General features: G+C 39.2%; 1 protein-coding gene across 7 annotated transcripts in view; it reads right to left on the bottom strand.

Moving 5' to 3' along the window:
• The window catches only part of LOC128738463 (triple functional domain protein), a 114,651-nt gene that overhangs the window by 77,710 nt on the left and 18,623 nt on the right, over positions 1-18,318 (bottom strand). For all 7 annotated transcript variants that reach the window (XM_053833621.1, XM_053833623.1, XM_053833624.1 and 4 more), the window contains exons 3-5: positions 12,541-13,153; positions 10,345-11,010; positions 8,498-9,793 (exon numbers count right to left, since the gene is read on the bottom strand). In XM_053833621.1, the coding sequence (XP_053689596.1) occupies positions 8,498-9,793; positions 10,345-11,010; positions 12,541-13,153 (2,575 nt within the window). The remainder of the gene's footprint in view (positions 1-8,497; positions 9,794-10,344; positions 11,011-12,540; positions 13,154-18,318) is intronic.

Genomic DNA, 18,318 nt, shown 5'->3' with positions numbered 1-18,318 from the left:
AAAAGAAAATACATGCTGGCGGATCTGCGATCGAAGACACCGCTTGGGAAGTAATGTAACGATCGGCAGCGATGAGTTTGAGGTAGTCGTTGAATTACCTTGGCACTGGTAACGGCGGACAATGACACCAGCCGTGGGGTTCGGAGGCGCATTATCAGCAGTCGTGCTTACTAGGGGCGTCATAAGCAATTGCAGTCGAACAGACTAAGCCCCCGTACGAAGTGCGCCCTGCACAAAACGCTTATTAGACCGGTTGTTCTCTAGGGGCATGAAATATGCTCAGAACGATTTTCGGCGGCGTCCAGGAGAACGAAGTATGGAGGCGGAGGATGAACCATAAACTCGCATAGCCCTATGGCGAACTCAGTATCCAGAAGGTGGTTAAAGCAGGGCGAATACGATGGGCAGGGCATGTTGCAAGAATGCCGGACAGCTACCTTGCAAAAATGGTATTTGCTCCAAACCTGGAAGGAACAAGACGATCAGGGGCGCAGCGAGCAAGATGATTAGACCAAGTGTAGCTGAGTACTCGGAATTGGAAAGCGGCAGCCCACAACCGAGTAAATTGAAAAACTTTGTTTAGCAGGCTTTGTCTTAAGACATCAAGCCAACTAAGTAAATAGGGTACGGGAGGGTATTTTCAGCAGGTTTCTAAATTCAGCCTATTTGTGTTTTCTTTCGCCAATAAAAATACTTTGCCGACTTACAATTTTAATATGTTATAACTATTTTCTTAAGACTGAAAGTAATCTACTATTTTTTATTCAAAGAACGTCAAAACCATCTGTTCTTCCACCTGAACTAGACCATAAGCCTAAAAAATAGATGCCATCGCTTAATGGGCTGAAAATACCCTCACGTGCCCTAAATAAATGCATAAATGTCACGCATCATCATAATCGAGTAACCAGCCAATCACGCGTTAGCACATTTTTGCTTCCCAAGTCTAGAACGACAACCATATGGTCGGTGTTGTCAGACCGTACCAAGTGAAGCAGCAAAAATTAAAAAATGAGTGAATGTCAACAAACAATCAAGAATTCCCTAAATTACATTTTACTGTAATAAGATTACATAAATGTTATAAATAGCCAGAGATATGAAATGATTTTGAACGTTTGATAGCTTTAAACAACACAGAGTAGCAAACTTTGACTTCGTTTTTCTCGAAATTATATTTTTGTCACTTGGTTCAGTCTGACTAAACACCGACCATATATACCTGCTATTTCTTGGTTTGCATTTCTGAAATACAATAACAGAACGATTATGATTTTCAGCCTTTCGTTGACCCAACAGAACCTACACGTCCCAACAGGTCACGTATATTATTTCTCTTTGTTAACCTAAACGAATTTGATGTCCTGAACATAAAATATGTTTGTAAAGCGTGCATGCGTTCTTTACGTTCTACAGTTTGGATCTAATAATTAATAATACGCTAATAACGCTTTTGTCCCTGTATTATTAATTTGTTCTGTCGAAAAAGATGTTGCTTTCAAGCCTTGCTTTTTTTCGTGCTGACTGATTGCTGAGTGCAACAAAGTGTTGAAAATGACAATGTAGAATTATTCGTTCTTGAGTTCGTTTCTGAACTACTATTTTCGGTATAATAGCAAAACGTATTGACAAATTATTTCTAACAATAAGGCTTATACAAATTTGAAAAAAAGTTTATGTCCTGGTCTCAAAATATTGTTGAAGGGGGGGGGGGGGGTGGTCAAGAAAAAAATAATAATATCAAACCTTAAATAACTAAACAAAAGAGTAGAAACCAGTGTTTATTTTTGCATATTATTGAAAATTAGAAACAAGAATTTTGGACAGTACTTAAATTTTAGTTCAAACCGAACCAACCTCCAAATTTTTTTACCCAAGTACATAAAGTTAGCATCCAGCTGAAGATAAACCACTTTGATAATAGTGAAGTACCACAGTATCACCTTAGAGAGCCACAAACGTATAACTTGACCTTCATTTGAATATCCTAATCATAATCATAGTGTGAAAATAGCAGTTTAGGTCACTACAACTTTTTTACTTAGAACGCATATGCTGTGCTTCCGACATATTTCAAGAAAACAACCCAGGTAACCAATAAGCATTAGTATAATCAGTAAATCAATCGTTTATTAGCATCCCTGGCGTTTTCTACTGCAGGAGTGCTGTTTATCAGCCTTTTAACTACATAACTGTTGTAGACTGAATATTTAGTGAACGGGACATAACACTAATAGTTCTTACAAACGGAAGTAAGAACTATTAGTGTTATGTCCCGTTCACTAAATATTGAGTTATCGGTTCTTACGTTGGCATGAAAATAGTTTTTGTTGTAGACTGGCATCCACAATTCTATTTAAATTCTTCTTGTCGGTAACTAGCTGCAAATAAGCATTGTCAGCACTATAATAGGGCTAGCAGTAAAATAGCCGCATATTTTGCCAAAATAGCATTTAAGTAGCATTTAAGGCAACTTAAATGCTTATTGGCTTGCATTTAAATTGCATTGGAAATGCTTATTGGTTACCTAGGAAATCTCTGAAACTATTCACGCTTGAAAACGCTTGTTTCTTGGTTAACCTTTTAGTCTTGACTATCAGGCCGTTTCCAAGCTGATGTTTGTCTTTAAAAATAACGTGTTTAGCTTTGTATATTAAGGATGCAAACCGTTTCGATAACAACTATTTGACGAGCGAAAAAGCTTCCAACTCTTTGGCATCTTTAATTCTTTCTGGTATAGATGGTTCGATCACCTTGACTTATTTTTTGACTAAATTCGCAACACTCTCAAATCGTTCAGCAAGATTGATAAGTAAACGATGAACGTATCAGAAAAGTTCGGAAGAGTACGCACTGCGCATAGGAAAACCTTTAAAGCAAAACAAAGCCTAGGTGCTACATTCCGTTATCGAAACTTAACCTTCTGTTTTTATACGACAGACTTCGCAGCCAGCTGTTAGAGTACAGGACAATTTCAGGGCCAGTTACTACGATCCTATTGATTTTAACAGCCTCTCCCAGCCGAGATTCGGGAATCCCTATCTAGCTCCGGGAAATAGGAAACCTGATCTAGCTCAAAAAAGCAAAATAACTTTGAATTGATTTGATGTTATGGTAGGGCCACCACTGATTATGATAGTCATAACAATCATAGTCAGAAAATTTCAAGTTTCGAACAGTTCAGTTATATCCTTTCTGCATGCATCCAACGCATGGTAGAAAACTGCATCTTTGAGTTTTACGCCCCTAACATCCAAAATTAGGGTGAGTACTTGGATACTACGGAATAAAATGACCAATTTGGAGCCACAAAAGCACCGATAGTTGATATTCCGGAGTGTCTAAAGTCGTATTTCTATGTTTATAGATGACGGGAAAAAATAATCCCACTGCAATTCGGAATATCTCCGTCAAAAACGGTACCGAGTTTCATCAATATATTGTTTGATTGGTTTTTGTCTCAATCTAATTCGGTTCTTATAAAATATAATGAATTGAAATGGAACAAAATTTAAAATAAGTGGAGCCAAAAGTCTTATTGCAAGCATCTCAATTTTCGACGTAAGAAACTTAAAGGTTAAGTACAATAGTCGCCTGTGACTTGCAGCAGGAACCAGAAAGCTTAGTTGGTGAAAAAAGTTGATCAAGACTTACGAGATAATTGCTTTAACTTTGCACATAGTGGATAATTTAGAGTTGTAAACTCGTTGAACTGTAAAAAACCTGCTTATCACTAAAGAATGTAACATTATGATAACACTTTATTTTTTTGCCCCTTCACATTTCGAAAATTTTTGAAGGGGGGGGCGACATAAACTTTTTTTCAAATTTGTATAAGCCTAATAGTATGATTGCAATCAAATAGATAATTTCGCTCTGAATCGACGATTGGTGGAGGAAACATTCCTTCTCGTACATTGTACCGTCACACTTGCTAGCACAGAGATTGTGTAGAGCTAATTTAGGATAAGATTTATTCATGTAGACAATTTTAAGGACAGATGAATTATCTATACCTATAAAGAAGGATTTCTGTCTGTCTGTCTGTCTGTCTGTCTGTCTGTCTGTCTGTCTGTCTGTCTGTCTGTCTGTCTGTCTGTCTGTCTGTCTGTCTGTCTGTCTGTCTGTCTGTCTGTCTGTCTGTCTGTCTGTCTGTCTGTCTGTCTGTCTGTCTGTCTGTCTGTCTGTCTGTCTGTCTGTCTGTCTGTCTGTCTGTCTGTCTGTCTGTCTGTCTGTCTGTCTGTCTGTCTGTCTGTCTGTCTGTCTGTCTGTCTGTCTGTCTGTCTGTCTGTCTGTCTGTCTGTCTGTCTGTCTGTCTGTCTGTCTGTCTGTCTGTCTGTCTGTCTGTCTGTCTGTCTGTCTGTCTGTCTGTCTGTCTGTCTGTCTGTCTGTCTGTCTGTCTGTCTGTCTGTCTGTCTGTCTGTCTGTCTGTCTGTCTGTCTGTCTGTCTGTCTGTCTGTCTGTCTGTCTGTCTGTCTGTCTGTCTGTCTGTCTGTCTGTCTGTCTGTCTGTCTGTCTGTCTGTCTGTCTGTCTGTCTGTCTGTCTGTCTGTCTGTCTGTCTGTCTGTCTGTCTGTCTGTCTGTCTGTCTGTCTGTCTGTCTGTCTGTCTGTCTGTCTGTCTGTCTGTCTGTCTGTCTGTCTGTCTGTCTGTCTGTCTGTCTGTCTGTCTGTCTGTCTGTCTGTCTGTCTGTCTGTCTGTCTGTCTGTCTGTCTGTCTGTCTGTCTGTCTGTCTGTCTGTCTGTCTGTCTGTCTGTCTGTCTGTCTGTCTGTCTGTCTGTCTGTCTGTCTGTCTGTCTGTCTGTCTGTCTGTCTGTCTGTCTGTCTGTCTGTCTGTCTGTCTGTCTGTCTGTCTGTCTGTCTGTCTGTCTGTCTGTCTGTCTGTCTGTCTGTCTGTCTGTCTGTCTGTCTGTCTGTCTGTCTGTCTGTCTGTCTGTCTGTCTGTCTGTCTGTCTGTCTGTCTGTCTGTCTGTCTGTCTGTCTGTCTGTCTGTCTGTCTGTCTGTCTGTCTGTCTGTCTGTCTGTCTGTCTGTCTGTCTGTCTGTCTGTCTGTCTGTCTGTCTGTCTGTCTGTCTGTCTGTCTGTCTGTCTGTCTGTCTGTCTGTCTGTCTGTCTGTCTGTCTGTCTGTCTGTCTGTCTGTCTGTCTGTCTGTCTGTCTGTCTGTCTGTCTGTCTGTCTGTCTGTCTGTCTGTCTGTCTGTCTGTCTGTCTGTCTGTCTGTCTGTCTGTCTGTCTGTCTGTCTGTCTGTCTGTCTGTCTGTCTGTCTGTCTGTCTGTCTGTCTGTCTGTCTGTCTGTCTGTCTGTCTGTCTGTCTGTCTGTCTGTCTGTCTGTCTGTCTGTCTGTCTGTCTGTCTGTCTGTCTGTCTGTCTGTCTGTCTGTCTGTCTGTCTGTCTGTCTGTCTGTCTGTCTGTCTGTCTGTCTGTCTGTCTGTCTGTCTGTCTGTCTGTCTGTCTGTCTGTCTGTCTGTCTGTCTGTCTGTCTGTCTGTCTGTCTGTCTGTCTGTCTGTCTGTCTGTCTGTCTGTCTGTCTGTCTGTCTGTCTGTCTGTCTGTCTGTCTGTCTGTCTGTCTGTCTGTCTGTCTGTCTGTCTGTCTGTCTGTCTGTCTGTCTGTCTGTCTGTCTGTCTGTCTGTCTGTCTGTCTGTCTGTCTGTCTGTCTGTCTGTCTGTCTGTCTGTCTGTCTGTCTGTCTGTCTGTCTGTCTGTCTGTCTGTCTGTCTGTCTGTCTGTCTGTCTGTCTGTCTGTCTGTCTGTCTGTCTGTCTGTCTGTCTGTCTGTCTGTCTGTCTGTCTGTCTGTCTGTCTGTCTGTCTGTCTGTCTGTCTGTCTGTCTGTCTGTCTGTCTGTCTGTCTGTCTGTCTGTCTGTCTGTCTGTCTGTCTGTCTGTCTGTCTGTCTGTCTGTCTGTCTGTCTGTCTGTCTGTCTGTCTGTCTGTCTGTCTGTCTGTCTGTCTGTCTGTCTGTCTGTCTGTCTGTCTGTCTGTCTGTCTGTCTGTCTGTCTGTCTGTCTGTCTGTCTGTCTGTCTGTCTGTCTGTCTGTCTGTCTGTCCTGTGTTCCTTATAGAATCAAAAACTACTGAACCAATCGGCGTGAAAATTTGCATGTAGAGGTTTTTGGGGCCAGGAAAGGTTTTGGTGATGGTTAGAGACCCCTCCCCCCACTAAGAGGGGGGGCTCCCATACAAATGAAACACAAATTTCTGCATAACTCGAGAACTAATCAAGCAAATAGAACCAAATTTGGCATGTGGGTGTTTTCGGTGACAAGAATTTATTCTAAGGTAATTTGAGACCCCTCCCCTCTTTATAAGGGGAATTATAACTCCTCTCCCCTTTAAGAGGGGGGGTTTCCATACAAATTTCCTCATAACTCGAGAACTAATCAAGCAAATGGAACCAAATTTGGCATGTGAAGGTTTTCGAGGGCAAGAAAATTTTCTATGTTGAATTAGGACCCCTCTTCACTTTGAGAGGGGGGGCTCCTGTACAAATGAAATACCAATTTCCTCATAACTCGAGAACTAATCAAGCAAATGGAACCAAATTTGGCATGTGTGTGTTTTTGAAGACAAAATTTTTTTCTATGATGAATTGGGACCCCTCCCCACTTTAAGAGGGGGGGGGGGGGGGGGCTCCTATACAAACGAAATACAAATTTCCTTATAACTCGAGAGCTAATCCAGCAAATGGAACCAAATTTGGCATGTAGGTGTTTTTGGAGGCAAGAATGTTTTCTATGATGAATAAGAACCTCTCCCCACTTTAGGAGGGGGGGCTCCTATACAAATGAAATACAAATTTCCTCATAACTCGAGAACTAATCAAGCAAATAGAACCAAATTTGGCATGTGGGTGTTTTCGGTGACAAGAATTTATTCTATGGTAAATTGAGACCCCTCCCTCTTTATAAGGGGAATTGTAACTCCTCTCCCCTTTAAGAGGGGGGCTTCCATACAAATTTCCTCATAACTCGAGAACTAATCAAGCAAATGGAACCAACTTTGGCATGTGAAGGTTTTCGAGGGCAAGAAAATTTTCTACGGTGAATTAGGACCCCTCCCCACTCTAAGAGGGGGGGGCTGCTGTACAAATGAAATACAAATTTCCTCCTAACTCGAGAACTAATCAAGCAAATAGAACCAAATTTGGCATGTGGGTGTATTCGGTGACAAGAATTTATTCTATGGTAAATTGAGACCCCTCCCTCTTTATAAGAGGAATTATAACTCCTCTCCCCTTTAAGAGGGGGGACTTCCATACAAATTTCCTCATAACTCGAGAACTAATCAAGCAAATGCAACCAAATTTGGCATGTGAAGGTTTTCGAGAGCAAGAAAATTTTCTATGGTGAATTAGGACCCCTCCCCACTTTAAGAGGAGGGGCTCCTGTACAAATGAAATACAAATTTCCTCATAACTCGAGAACTAATCCAGCAAATGGAACCAAATTTGGTGTGTAGGTGTTTTTGGAGGCAAGAATTTTTTCTGTGATGAATTAGGACCTCTTCCCACATTAGGAGGGGGGGCTCCAATACAAATGAAATACCAATTTCCCCATAACTCGAGAACTAATCAAGCAAATAGAACCAAATTCGGCATGTGGAGGTTTTTGGAGGCAAAAATATTTTCTACGGTGAATTAGGATCCTTCCACGCTTCAAGAGGGGGGGCTTCTACACAAATGAAATACAAATTTCCTCATAATTCGAGAACTAATCAAGCAAATGGAACCATATTTGGCATGTGGGTGTTTTTGGAGGCAACCATTTTTCCCATGATGAATTACGACTTCTTACCTTTTTAGGAGGGGGGGGGGCTCCCATTCAAACGAAATACAAATTTGCTCATAACTTTAGAACTAATCAAGCAAATGGAACCAAATTTGGCATGTGAGAGTTTTAGATGGCAGAATTTTTTTTCTGTGGTGTATTACGACCCCTTTCCCTTTTAAGAGGGTGGGCTCCCATACAAATGAAATACAAATTTCCTTATAATTTGAGTACTAATCAAGCAAATGGAACCAAATTTAGCATGTAGGAGATTTTTGAGTCTTGAATTTATTTTATGATAGTTAGAGACCTCTCACCCCTGTGGTAGGGGGATATGGACTCTCATACAAATAAAACAGAAATTTTTGCGAAACCCAAAGCTAATCCAACTCGAGAAATTCGAGACTCTTCCATAAAACATTAATCAATAACAAGACCACAAAAACTATCTATAGTAACACTAGATCATTCAGGACGAGCCGGTCGCGAGTGTTGCCGGTGACCCGCCGTCGGAAGCGCCGCCCACTGGGGGGCTTGCAAAACTCGAGAAGTGACAAAGATCATCCGAGATTCATGATTTATGTACAACACAGGTTAATTTGTGGCAATACGAAGTTTGTCGGGTCAGCTAGTTCTCAATAAATAAAAAAAATCCATATGGAGCTACACCTTTAATTTTTAAGTATGAACGACGCTATAGAACCATAAATAAGAGTGAATAAAAAAAACTTACTTGAAACTGATCGTGCTGCTTCCTAAGTTGTTCTGCTTCTTGATAGCTGTTTGGAATAGAAAAATTCGCCATCAACATTGCCTCGCCATTGCGAATCCAAGAAATAACTTGGTTTGCATCGTTTTGAAAGTGACACAACTGCATAGACTGCTCCAACTTGATTCGTTTTGCCTCGGCTAAATCCTCAAGGTGCAGCTCTCGATCATGCAAAAATTTGAACAAATATTCTACTCTGTTCTGCGCAGTCGTATGCGGTTCAACCATTAGTAGTATTCCGGATGATTCGAATAGTTCCATTAGTTCTTGACCGGTGTTGATCATTTGATAGGTAGTTGTTTGCATTTGGCTAACTGATTCATTGTGCAGCCTAAGAACTTGTTCCGTTTTCTGGAAATCGCATGATACATCCGTGTGTTGTAATTCTTCTGCCCACATTTCTAACTGCGAGCAAACCTCTAACGCATCCCGTTCGAACATTTTAAATCGAAGATACATATCAATTTTCATTTTCCGTGCCTGCCAAAGATTCTCTAGATCCAAACGATTCTTTTGAATACGATCTAATGCATTTTGTACAGCTGTTAACGACCCAGCGGAATCTTCTTCCTCAATCGCACCTAACTCTTGCAGAAGAGCTTCTCCTTGAGCTATAGCTTGTATGCAAGTCTTAAGCGTATTCTCTTCCTGTTCTTTACATTGCTCAAGCAACCGTTCGGTTCCGTCCAAGTGTTCGTTTGCTAGTTCCATTGATTCTTCATTGGATATCTCGGCGTGTAATTGTTCTAACCAAGCGGAAATTTTCTTTTCATTGGTATAAAACAACACTGCCAGATCCAATCGCCTCCGCCTCTGTTCAACACGTTCAGCGAACGACGCCACATTAGTTTCTAGCTCTCTTACAACTGAGTATATTTCCTGTGGAGCAACCTCACCGGACCGTGCTAATTCTTTCGCAGCCGCCAATAATTTTTCTGCATTTCGATATGTGTTCTGAGCTACGTTTTCAAAATGCTCGTGACTTGTCTGGTAAATGCGGGCCTTTTGCAAACTCTTCCCAATGCCTCGATTTTTCCGTAGAAACACATCCCCATGGTTTTGAAGCCAATCAAGCACTTGTTTGACATCCTCTTGGAACAATCGTAGTGCTAATTTTTGATGCAGCCTCAGCTTACCAGCGTGCCATTTAATTTCAAGTTGCTGGTGATGGCCAAGTATCTGATGTATAACGGTCAGTACGTGAGATGCACCCCTACTGTAGTCAGCTGCCGGGTTGCCTCCGTTAAAGGGAGTATTGTCCTAAAACAAACAAAATTTTAATTCCAAACATCTAGGGCTAAACTATTCATCATTCTAATCTTTATTAGAACACTAAGTGCTGCCAAATGGAATTTAACTACATCAAATGCGGTATGAGACTTGTTTGTTTTCATTGAATATACATACATTTATGTTTTGATATTAAATAACTTGGACCAAGATTATCTGTTGCTAAACTATAAGATTATAAAATAGGAATAAAACTTTTGTTTATGTTCGTCATATTATTTCAATGCTTCATCAATACTTGTTTAATTGCATTTAAAAAACCACAGTTTCTATAAAATATTTAGTTTGTCATTTTTTTTTGTTTCGTTTTTTGTTTTTTTTTTTTGTAGACAAAACCAGATGCCAATGTTTGTGAAATTACCCATTTTGTACGATAACATAAACAATCGCACTCCGTGTCATATTAATGCACTAACCCTATTCTTTAAATTAGGTGTTTTTTCACATCGCTATCGCTATAACACGAAAAAGTTCTAATAAAGAAAGAATGAGATATCTAGTACTTGCTGCGAAGTTCTTACATTTCGTCTCGTGTTAACTGCCGGTGGCTGATTGCAGACTTGTACAAGGTGATCCAATTGATACAAGAGTTTTTTACTAGTTGAATGCACTTCTGTGTATGCTTGGCACATTGCCTCGTACAATGACTGATGTGTTCGGATTGCTGTTTCCAGGCTTTCGACGCTAGTTGGCGTTGGAATGGTTGCTTCACATGCTGCCGCCCAACTACTGACACTTTCTGTATACTGTTCAGCCTTGTGATGAAACACAACTGAGAGCGACAGCACTGCCGTCCGTTCGTCCAGCATAATCATGAAGTCTTTGCATGTTTTGTCCAATCTTGTTGCTAATGTACGAATATGCTGTGCTGCATAGTGGTTACTTTCGATTAGTTTCCCTGCAACAACCAATATTCGGCTGGTGTTATCCGGAACGTTTCGCGATGGCATCACGAAGCGTTCCTGGTGATCCTCTTGCACTTTGTTCGCTTGTTTGTGGTTATGACCAATCTCAATGTACGTTTGTTGAAATACGTCACGATTGTGCAAAAACCAGTTAAACATGCGTTCGCAATCCTGTTCGAATAGTCGCAGCTGAAAGCATTGATCCAGTGTAGTCTTTCGGTGTTGCCACATATTCAGCAGCTGTTGCTGGGCATTTCGGGCAGTTTCCAATTGCTGTAGTACCTATTAAAGAAGTGTTAGAAATTACCATTAATACATACTGCAAATATTTTCTATATGATAGACAGTTAGATGAACGCTTATTTTGGAATGATAAGATAAATTTTTCATGGACAAGAAACCACCTGAAATCCACGATCTTTGGCCAAACCTAATAAATAAAGTTTTAAAATATTAAAACTAAGGTTTAAGCGAATTTTAGGCGGTGTAATCAAATTTTTCTAAAGTTAAAATTTTACACAACCATGGCGGCTCATAATTGCAGCAAACTAACTGATACGACCACAGTCGATGATTTGTTTACAAAATGTGTTTCAAACAAACTCCAAAAATTTAATGATAAAACCATATATATTGCGGTCCCCAACGAACATCGAATGAACCAAATAACAAAAGGTGTGACTATTTAATGAATTTTGCGGTGCTAAAAGTGATCTTAGAGTGATTGAATAAAAAAATATAGGTAGATATATTCATATAAAATATTTTAAAGTGATGATAGTTCATTGTCATTGACATTTGGACACCTCTATTCTATTGGTGTCTATTGTACATCTACTATAAACAAGCTAACAAAAGAGGAAGTTTCAAAAAGCATTGCAATGATCTACAAATCACTACCGTCAGGCTTGGCATACACTTTTCGCTTTAATTTTGCTCTTTTGATTACTGCTCCTCAGCCAAGCAGAATTTGAAAAAGTGGTGACTGGAGCATTTGTAGAACTAGTTATTTTCTATAATGTTGCTGAAGAAAGTGAAGTTTTATCTTTAGTATTTACGGCACTGTAGAGTAGTAATGCCGTTGGTAGCAAAAAGAGCGCTCTTTTTGCTACCAAGAGGGTAGCAGTCTTATAGCGCCATAAATACAAAATGCACAATAATGCTTACTTCAGCAATATTGTAGATAATAACAAATTCTACAAACGCCCCATACATCACTTTTTCAAATTTTGCTTGGCTGAGATGCAGTAATCAAAAGAGCAAAATCGAAGCAAAAAGTGTATGCCAAGCCTTGAGCCTTGCCGTTGCGGTAGCGTTTCACCATGCTTTTCAGAGACCACTGTCGGTGTGACAACAATAGTTGTTTTGAAAACATTAGCAAGCAAAGCAAACTGATTAGATAATTTTCTGCGAAAGTCATTCGTATTATAATAGCAGCCTAGTCTATATTTTCTTTCCCTCTCATTTTGACTATCAGTTCTGAAGAAGTGCATAGATACAAATTAGCTTTCCTGCTTAGTTGAAAAACCACCTCTTTGTATACAAAAGAAAACATTGTAAATTCGAATTAATTGCCATCACTTGTAATGAATAAACAAGAGTGAAATTTTCGTGCTCTTCGCTGCCATTCACAGATTGTACAATTTATTTCTTGTTCGTTTTGGTGCGCTTTTCACCCAGCGTTTGTTACCGTTCCTCAACTCGATGTAGTGTTTTCAAAATTGCTGATGTTTCATTGTTTACGTTAGCTGAGAAATCACTTTTCTCGCATTCTTTCATGAATATTTTCTACGACAGACAGATTATACTAACCTGGTTCAGTGCAGCGGAAATGTCTGGATTGTGACATTTTGATGGCGATGATGTCGAGTGGCAACTTTCATCGTTGCGATTGGAGTATGAAGTGAATTTGCCCAACAGCTTCTGCCCCAGTAGGTCTAAGTCTTCGATAGGCAATTTCAAAATTTTTCGTCTCATTTCGTTGTGATTTTCACTACTGTAGTTAACACTGTTAGCGTCCTCAGGAAAGTCTGAGTGCTGCAGATCCTCCTGTAAATCGTCAATTCGATCGAGTATATCACTTGCCTGCCAGAGGAAATCTTCGAACGCGACCCGTAAGTCCATCCACATATTATGATCGTAGTATAGAAATCCATCAAAATCCGACGTTAATTGGGATGGTTCAACTACCTTATTAAGTGATTGTATTGAGATGGTTGTAGTCTCGAACTTATACTTATTGCTGGCAATTGACGAACGCTGCTTTTGCCAGAAATTGTCAGGCTTAATAATAACCGCTTGATGGATAATGTCCGATCCAAAATTCTCTTGAAGCACTTTGAGGATCATTTTCGCACTAGCGGCCGTGTTGCTGTTGCCGCGCATGTCGATGATGACAGTGAAGCCTTGCTTTTTGCAATCATCCCTGTAAAACAAGTAAATTTAATAAAAATAATGTTATTATACCGGATCAAAAATGTGATGCAAAAATATAAAGTAATTTCCTCGATTCAACATTTTATAGTAACTCGTTACTTCTCAAACTTCTGGTATTTTTTTTAGGTTTGGACCGAAAGGTCTCAGCACTTTATAAAATTGTACATACAGGCATAGTTTATGGATACATTAATGAATTAAAAAATTCGGATCTCAGAAACCATGCTTCGCAGGGTAAGCACTCCAAACTCAGGAGTCGATGAATCGATTTCATAAAAGTCTACGAAGAAGCTAAAATATTTTTACGGGTTTTCTAACCTTTCTTTGGAGTTATCTAGCACAATGAAAAATTTTGTAAAAAACATTTCCAACTTGAATTATTCCTGGGTTGCTGAAAAAAGGTTCTTGTTTGGTTTTCTAAATATCTGTTCTACGGTGCTTGGTTCAAGTGCGATGAACTTTTCAGCGATGTCCGGAAAATTTTCCTAAAAATTTTCTGGAAGAACCATTGGCAGAACTAGCGCATATTTCTAGGGGGGGCTATAGCCCCTGTATTTTTTCTACCATTTTATTTCCTTGGCATATTAAAATTGAATGTACATTGATGCATGGGAACTTAAAGTTGTGATGCATTACTCTCAAGTTTTTATTATGTAAAGTTATCTAACAATAGTTTTTTCTCAAATTAAAAAATCCAGTTTAATTTTTCTGGGGGCGGGGTAAGCCCCCCTAGCCCCTCTAGTTACGCCACTGGGAAGAACACCTTGAACTTTTTAAAAATTATTTTTATTCATAAGTCCACCAACTATACTCATTTTTATGAGTTATTTTCATTTTCAAGAGCAGAAGGCGTCACAGGATGAGTGGACAGTCGAAGTAAGTGACAATAGAAGGGTGAGATTGTGCAAACCATTTCTGAAGGGATGAGCGTGAATAACGAGTGAAGTAATTCGTCTAGCTTTTAATTGAAAATTAACCTGCATCAACCCGCTTTATCGCTTCCTATCAGTTATTCATCCATTCCTTTGATCATACATCAGTGCTATCGTATAAAGTTTGGAAGCTGTGAAGTGCTTCGTTAAAGATTTAATCAAATCTAGTTTGGTGAATTTGCTGCAAAACAGTCGTTTGTATTCGCTATTGTGTGCCCTGCTTTGAGAGCCAGTTCATTTGCTGTCAGTCATGTCAACCCCAACAATGTTCACTCGCTCGTCTAATAGTAAACAACAGTCACTCACTGGTCTAGCTGCTAGGAAATCTCAAGCATCATCGCTTACATCGGTAACGAGTGACGACGAAAATCGAGTTGAATCGTTGGACGATTTACTATCTCGACTGTAACCAATGTTCCATAAAATTAATGAAAACATTGAAGAAAGCAAAAGTGATCTACGAAACGAAATCTCGTCGCTTCGAGAGGATGTCCAACAATTCAAGGCGGACTGTTCTACTGAGATGAAGCAACTTTCGAAATCGATCTTCGACGTTCGTTGTGATGTGGCTATCAATCAAGAACGAATCCAATGTGCAGAAAAACCAATGATCTTTTGCTCTCTGGAGTGCCTTTCGTTGCATCCGATAACATGCAAAATATTGCTTATAAAACCACTGTTGCCTTGGGATACGAAGATCAAAATATTCCTCTCATCAGTGCTAAACGCCTTGCCCGGTTTCCAATTACTTCTGGAACATCTCCCCCTATAGCACTACAATTTGCATTCAAATTTCATTGGGATGAATTCTACAGTCGATATTTGACAAGCTATTTGACAAGTTAGCACACAAGCTAACACTGGAGCACCTGGGATTCAACGTCAACAAGAGAGTCTACCTGAACGAAAATCTAACGGAGTTACCCCGAAAAATTAAAATGCAAGCAGTTAAGTTGAAAAAAGCTGGTAAGCTACATGCAGTTTTTACGAAGGATGGAGCAGTGTTTGTTAAGACTATTTCGGATGCTACCCCGCAGATGATTCACTCCTTGTACCAACTGAACCAGTAAGAATCACCCATCCATTAAAGTTTTTTTCTTTTTCCCTTCCATTGATATCCATGAAACCATTCCTAATGACATTCCGTGTTTTACTCCTTCCTGAAAGTATTTTAATTTCATAAAAATACCCTTCCCAAAAAAGTTTCTCAATTTTCCTGTCTAATCTTTCCGTGCATCTCATCCTTATCGAAATCCATGCATTCTTTATTCCTAAAAGTCAAAAATTTGGAGCGCGGAGATGTTGCTGCTGTTGCTGATGCTGCTACTGTTGCTGATATTGCTGCTTTTGTTCGTGAGGACGACTATTGCTATCCTGCCGGCTTACCGTCCAATACCTGCAGGATTTTCATCATGATTTTCTTCTTTAAAACACGTTCAATTAAAATCCAGATATCGATAAAATATGGTTTATGAAATGTATCAAGTATGTTATTTAGTTATAAAGTTTCTGCGTGGGGGTTCACATTGTCACGTTATTGTCTGTTTTTCACGTTTCTTTATGATGTTGGATAACCGTAGTTATACAGGTGGCAGTGTTCTATCAAATTCTAGTGGAATTGCGTGTGTTAAGTCGATCAGAGTTTTATATTGGTATGGATAACCCAAGCCTTACTGAATATTTGTTTATTGAAGTGTTTGCCAATAATGAGAATTTTTTACTTGGAGTAGTTTACAACCCTCCAAGAAATGATTGCTCCGAATTACTCTATGATAAATTGTTAGCTTTAGGACTGAATTATCCCACAAAATATTAGGGTAACCAACCTATTTTGGACCCCCTCAGCAGCTGTACATTATTTGGACACTTACAGCAAAATCAAATGCAAGTGTCCAAATTATGTACAGCCCTATTTTAGGAGATTTTAACACTGATATTAGAAAAACTAATGCTAGAGCATTAAAGCTTAACAGTGTGATTGATGTTTTAGGTCTAAATTGTGTTAGCCTTGAACCAACTCATTATTATTCCGGAGGATGTTCTCTGATCGATTTAATGCTCACTAGCAGTAATGATTTTGTTCTGAAAGTTTCAGCGCCTGGGTTCTCCAGACATGATATAATACACTCAAGTAGTTTTTTTACACGGTTTAGTTTTTTGAGTATTAAGAACGGGGTAACTTAGAGACCATTAATTTATTTCTCAATACATTTGGGAGTAGCTCGACATTCCTCACGTAGATTATAAATAGTTCCTTAGCTGCACCGTTTTCGAGTAATCAAAAAAAAAAAACAAACCGTGTAAAAATAGACTTAAGTGTATTTGCATCCTTCAATGTTACGCGTAATTCTGGTTCCACAGCCTGTCGCTGCTACAGAGATTATAACAGAATTGATATAGTATTACTTCAGAACGCTATAGAATCCATCGACTCGTCTTTAGTATGTCTGGCCCTGATGTGGCATTGGACTTTTTGAATCAAATTTTGGTATAACTCCATGACAATTCAGTTCAATTCGACAATTCGAGCGTCCAAACCAAAAAATAATCCGTGGGTCAATGAAATTATTTTACACGCTATAGTACAAAGGGATGTAGCGTATCGATTATGGAAAAATAATAAATCAGCGCAAGACTTAGCCCACTATCACACAACAGAAGTGGAGGTTAAAATCCAAACACGTACATGCTACTTTCTGCAGATACTAGCGAACCTGGCGGTGGCGAGTCACTTTTTTTACGAAAACACCCGAACGCTTACGAATGCACACGAAAGCATATGAAAACTGCTATGCGATAGGTAGCGAGTGTTCTGCTTATATTGCTGTTATTCGCTTCTGTGCGAAAACCTTACCAAAAGAAAAATAAAGCCAAAAAAGACTCTGTTACCAGTTTTGATCGCCAAATCGTTCGGAATAGAGTTACCAGCTTGATCCATATTGCTAAAAAGAATTATCTCTCTGAAAGCATATCTTCTCCAAATAATAGCAAAGTTCTATGGAATAAACTGAAACATATTGATGTCCATAAACGTACTCAACATAATTATCAGTTCGATCACACTTCTGACGAAATAAATGAATATTTCAGCTCTAATTTTACTCACGATAGTTCCTCTTTACCTGTACCTCCTTTCAATAAAAACTGTTTTAACGGTTAACGGTTTTGTTTTTCCATTCTTGGCACCTCATTTCTGCTATATTTTCTAATAGTTTGCTAAATGATAATCAATCTGGATTTAGATCAGGTCATAATACTACAACAGCTTTTTAAAAATTCATGCCGACATCCATAAAGTAATCGAAAGAAGAGGAATGGCGCTTCTTTTGCTAAAAGACTTCTCTAAGACTTTCGATCGTGTCTCGCATAACAAACTACCCGCCAAACCCTCACATCAATTTCTTTTGACGTAGGACTACGTCTTTGTTTACTATACTGGGACTGGGTAACACTTTGTGAAAACGAAAATAGAAGTGTAACGTTTGAATGAAAGATTTCAAATGCCAATAACTACTGAACTACTCAATGAAACTGAACAATCTATATGTCGTTGGATAGATAAAATGACCAGCAATTTTATGGGTGGGTTAGAGAGCAATTTTAAGGAGGGCTTAAGAGGGGGGGGGGGGGGCTCCTATACAAATGAAACACAAATTTCCTCATAACTCTAGAACTTATCATGCAAATGGAACCAAATTTGGCAATGCTGGCTGCCGTTGTTTCCCGTTTCACGGGTTGATAATTATGACGAATAATCAATGATAACGATTTTCCTGCTGGAAATTCGTTTCGTAGATCTAATTAAAAGGTTTTCAAAAATTGCTCAACAAAAACAAAACGTCGAGCTGCAGACTTTGTCTCAAATTATGCCATGGAAAATTATTATTTACTTCTCCGTTACGGTTGAGAATGGTAAAAAAGGCTTAAGTATTACTTAAACACAAGCTCTGTTCACAGATATAGATTTGTTAGTGCAAAAGTATATTTTACTTAGAATTGCTTAAACGTCTTCCATAAACATAGTTTTCCAAGCTTTCATGCACTGAAGAAAAACTTTTCAATTACCGAAATTGCAGCCAAGGTTGATCTTCGAGTGCTGCTTAATCTAACACTAGATGGCATTGCTGAATTTACCAAAGTATTTCTTGTACAAGTGCCACTTTCACAAACAACTTTGGTAGTTTTATAACCGACGGCAACCCATATAATGATGAGAAACTTT

Source organism: Sabethes cyaneus, chromosome 2 (genome assembly GCF_943734655.1).
Source record: "Sabethes cyaneus chromosome 2, idSabCyanKW18_F2, whole genome shotgun sequence".
In the NCBI taxonomy this organism is placed as follows: Eukaryota; Metazoa; Arthropoda; class Insecta; order Diptera; family Culicidae; genus Sabethes; species Sabethes cyaneus.
This window is presented reverse-complemented; position numbering and strand designations above follow the sequence as displayed.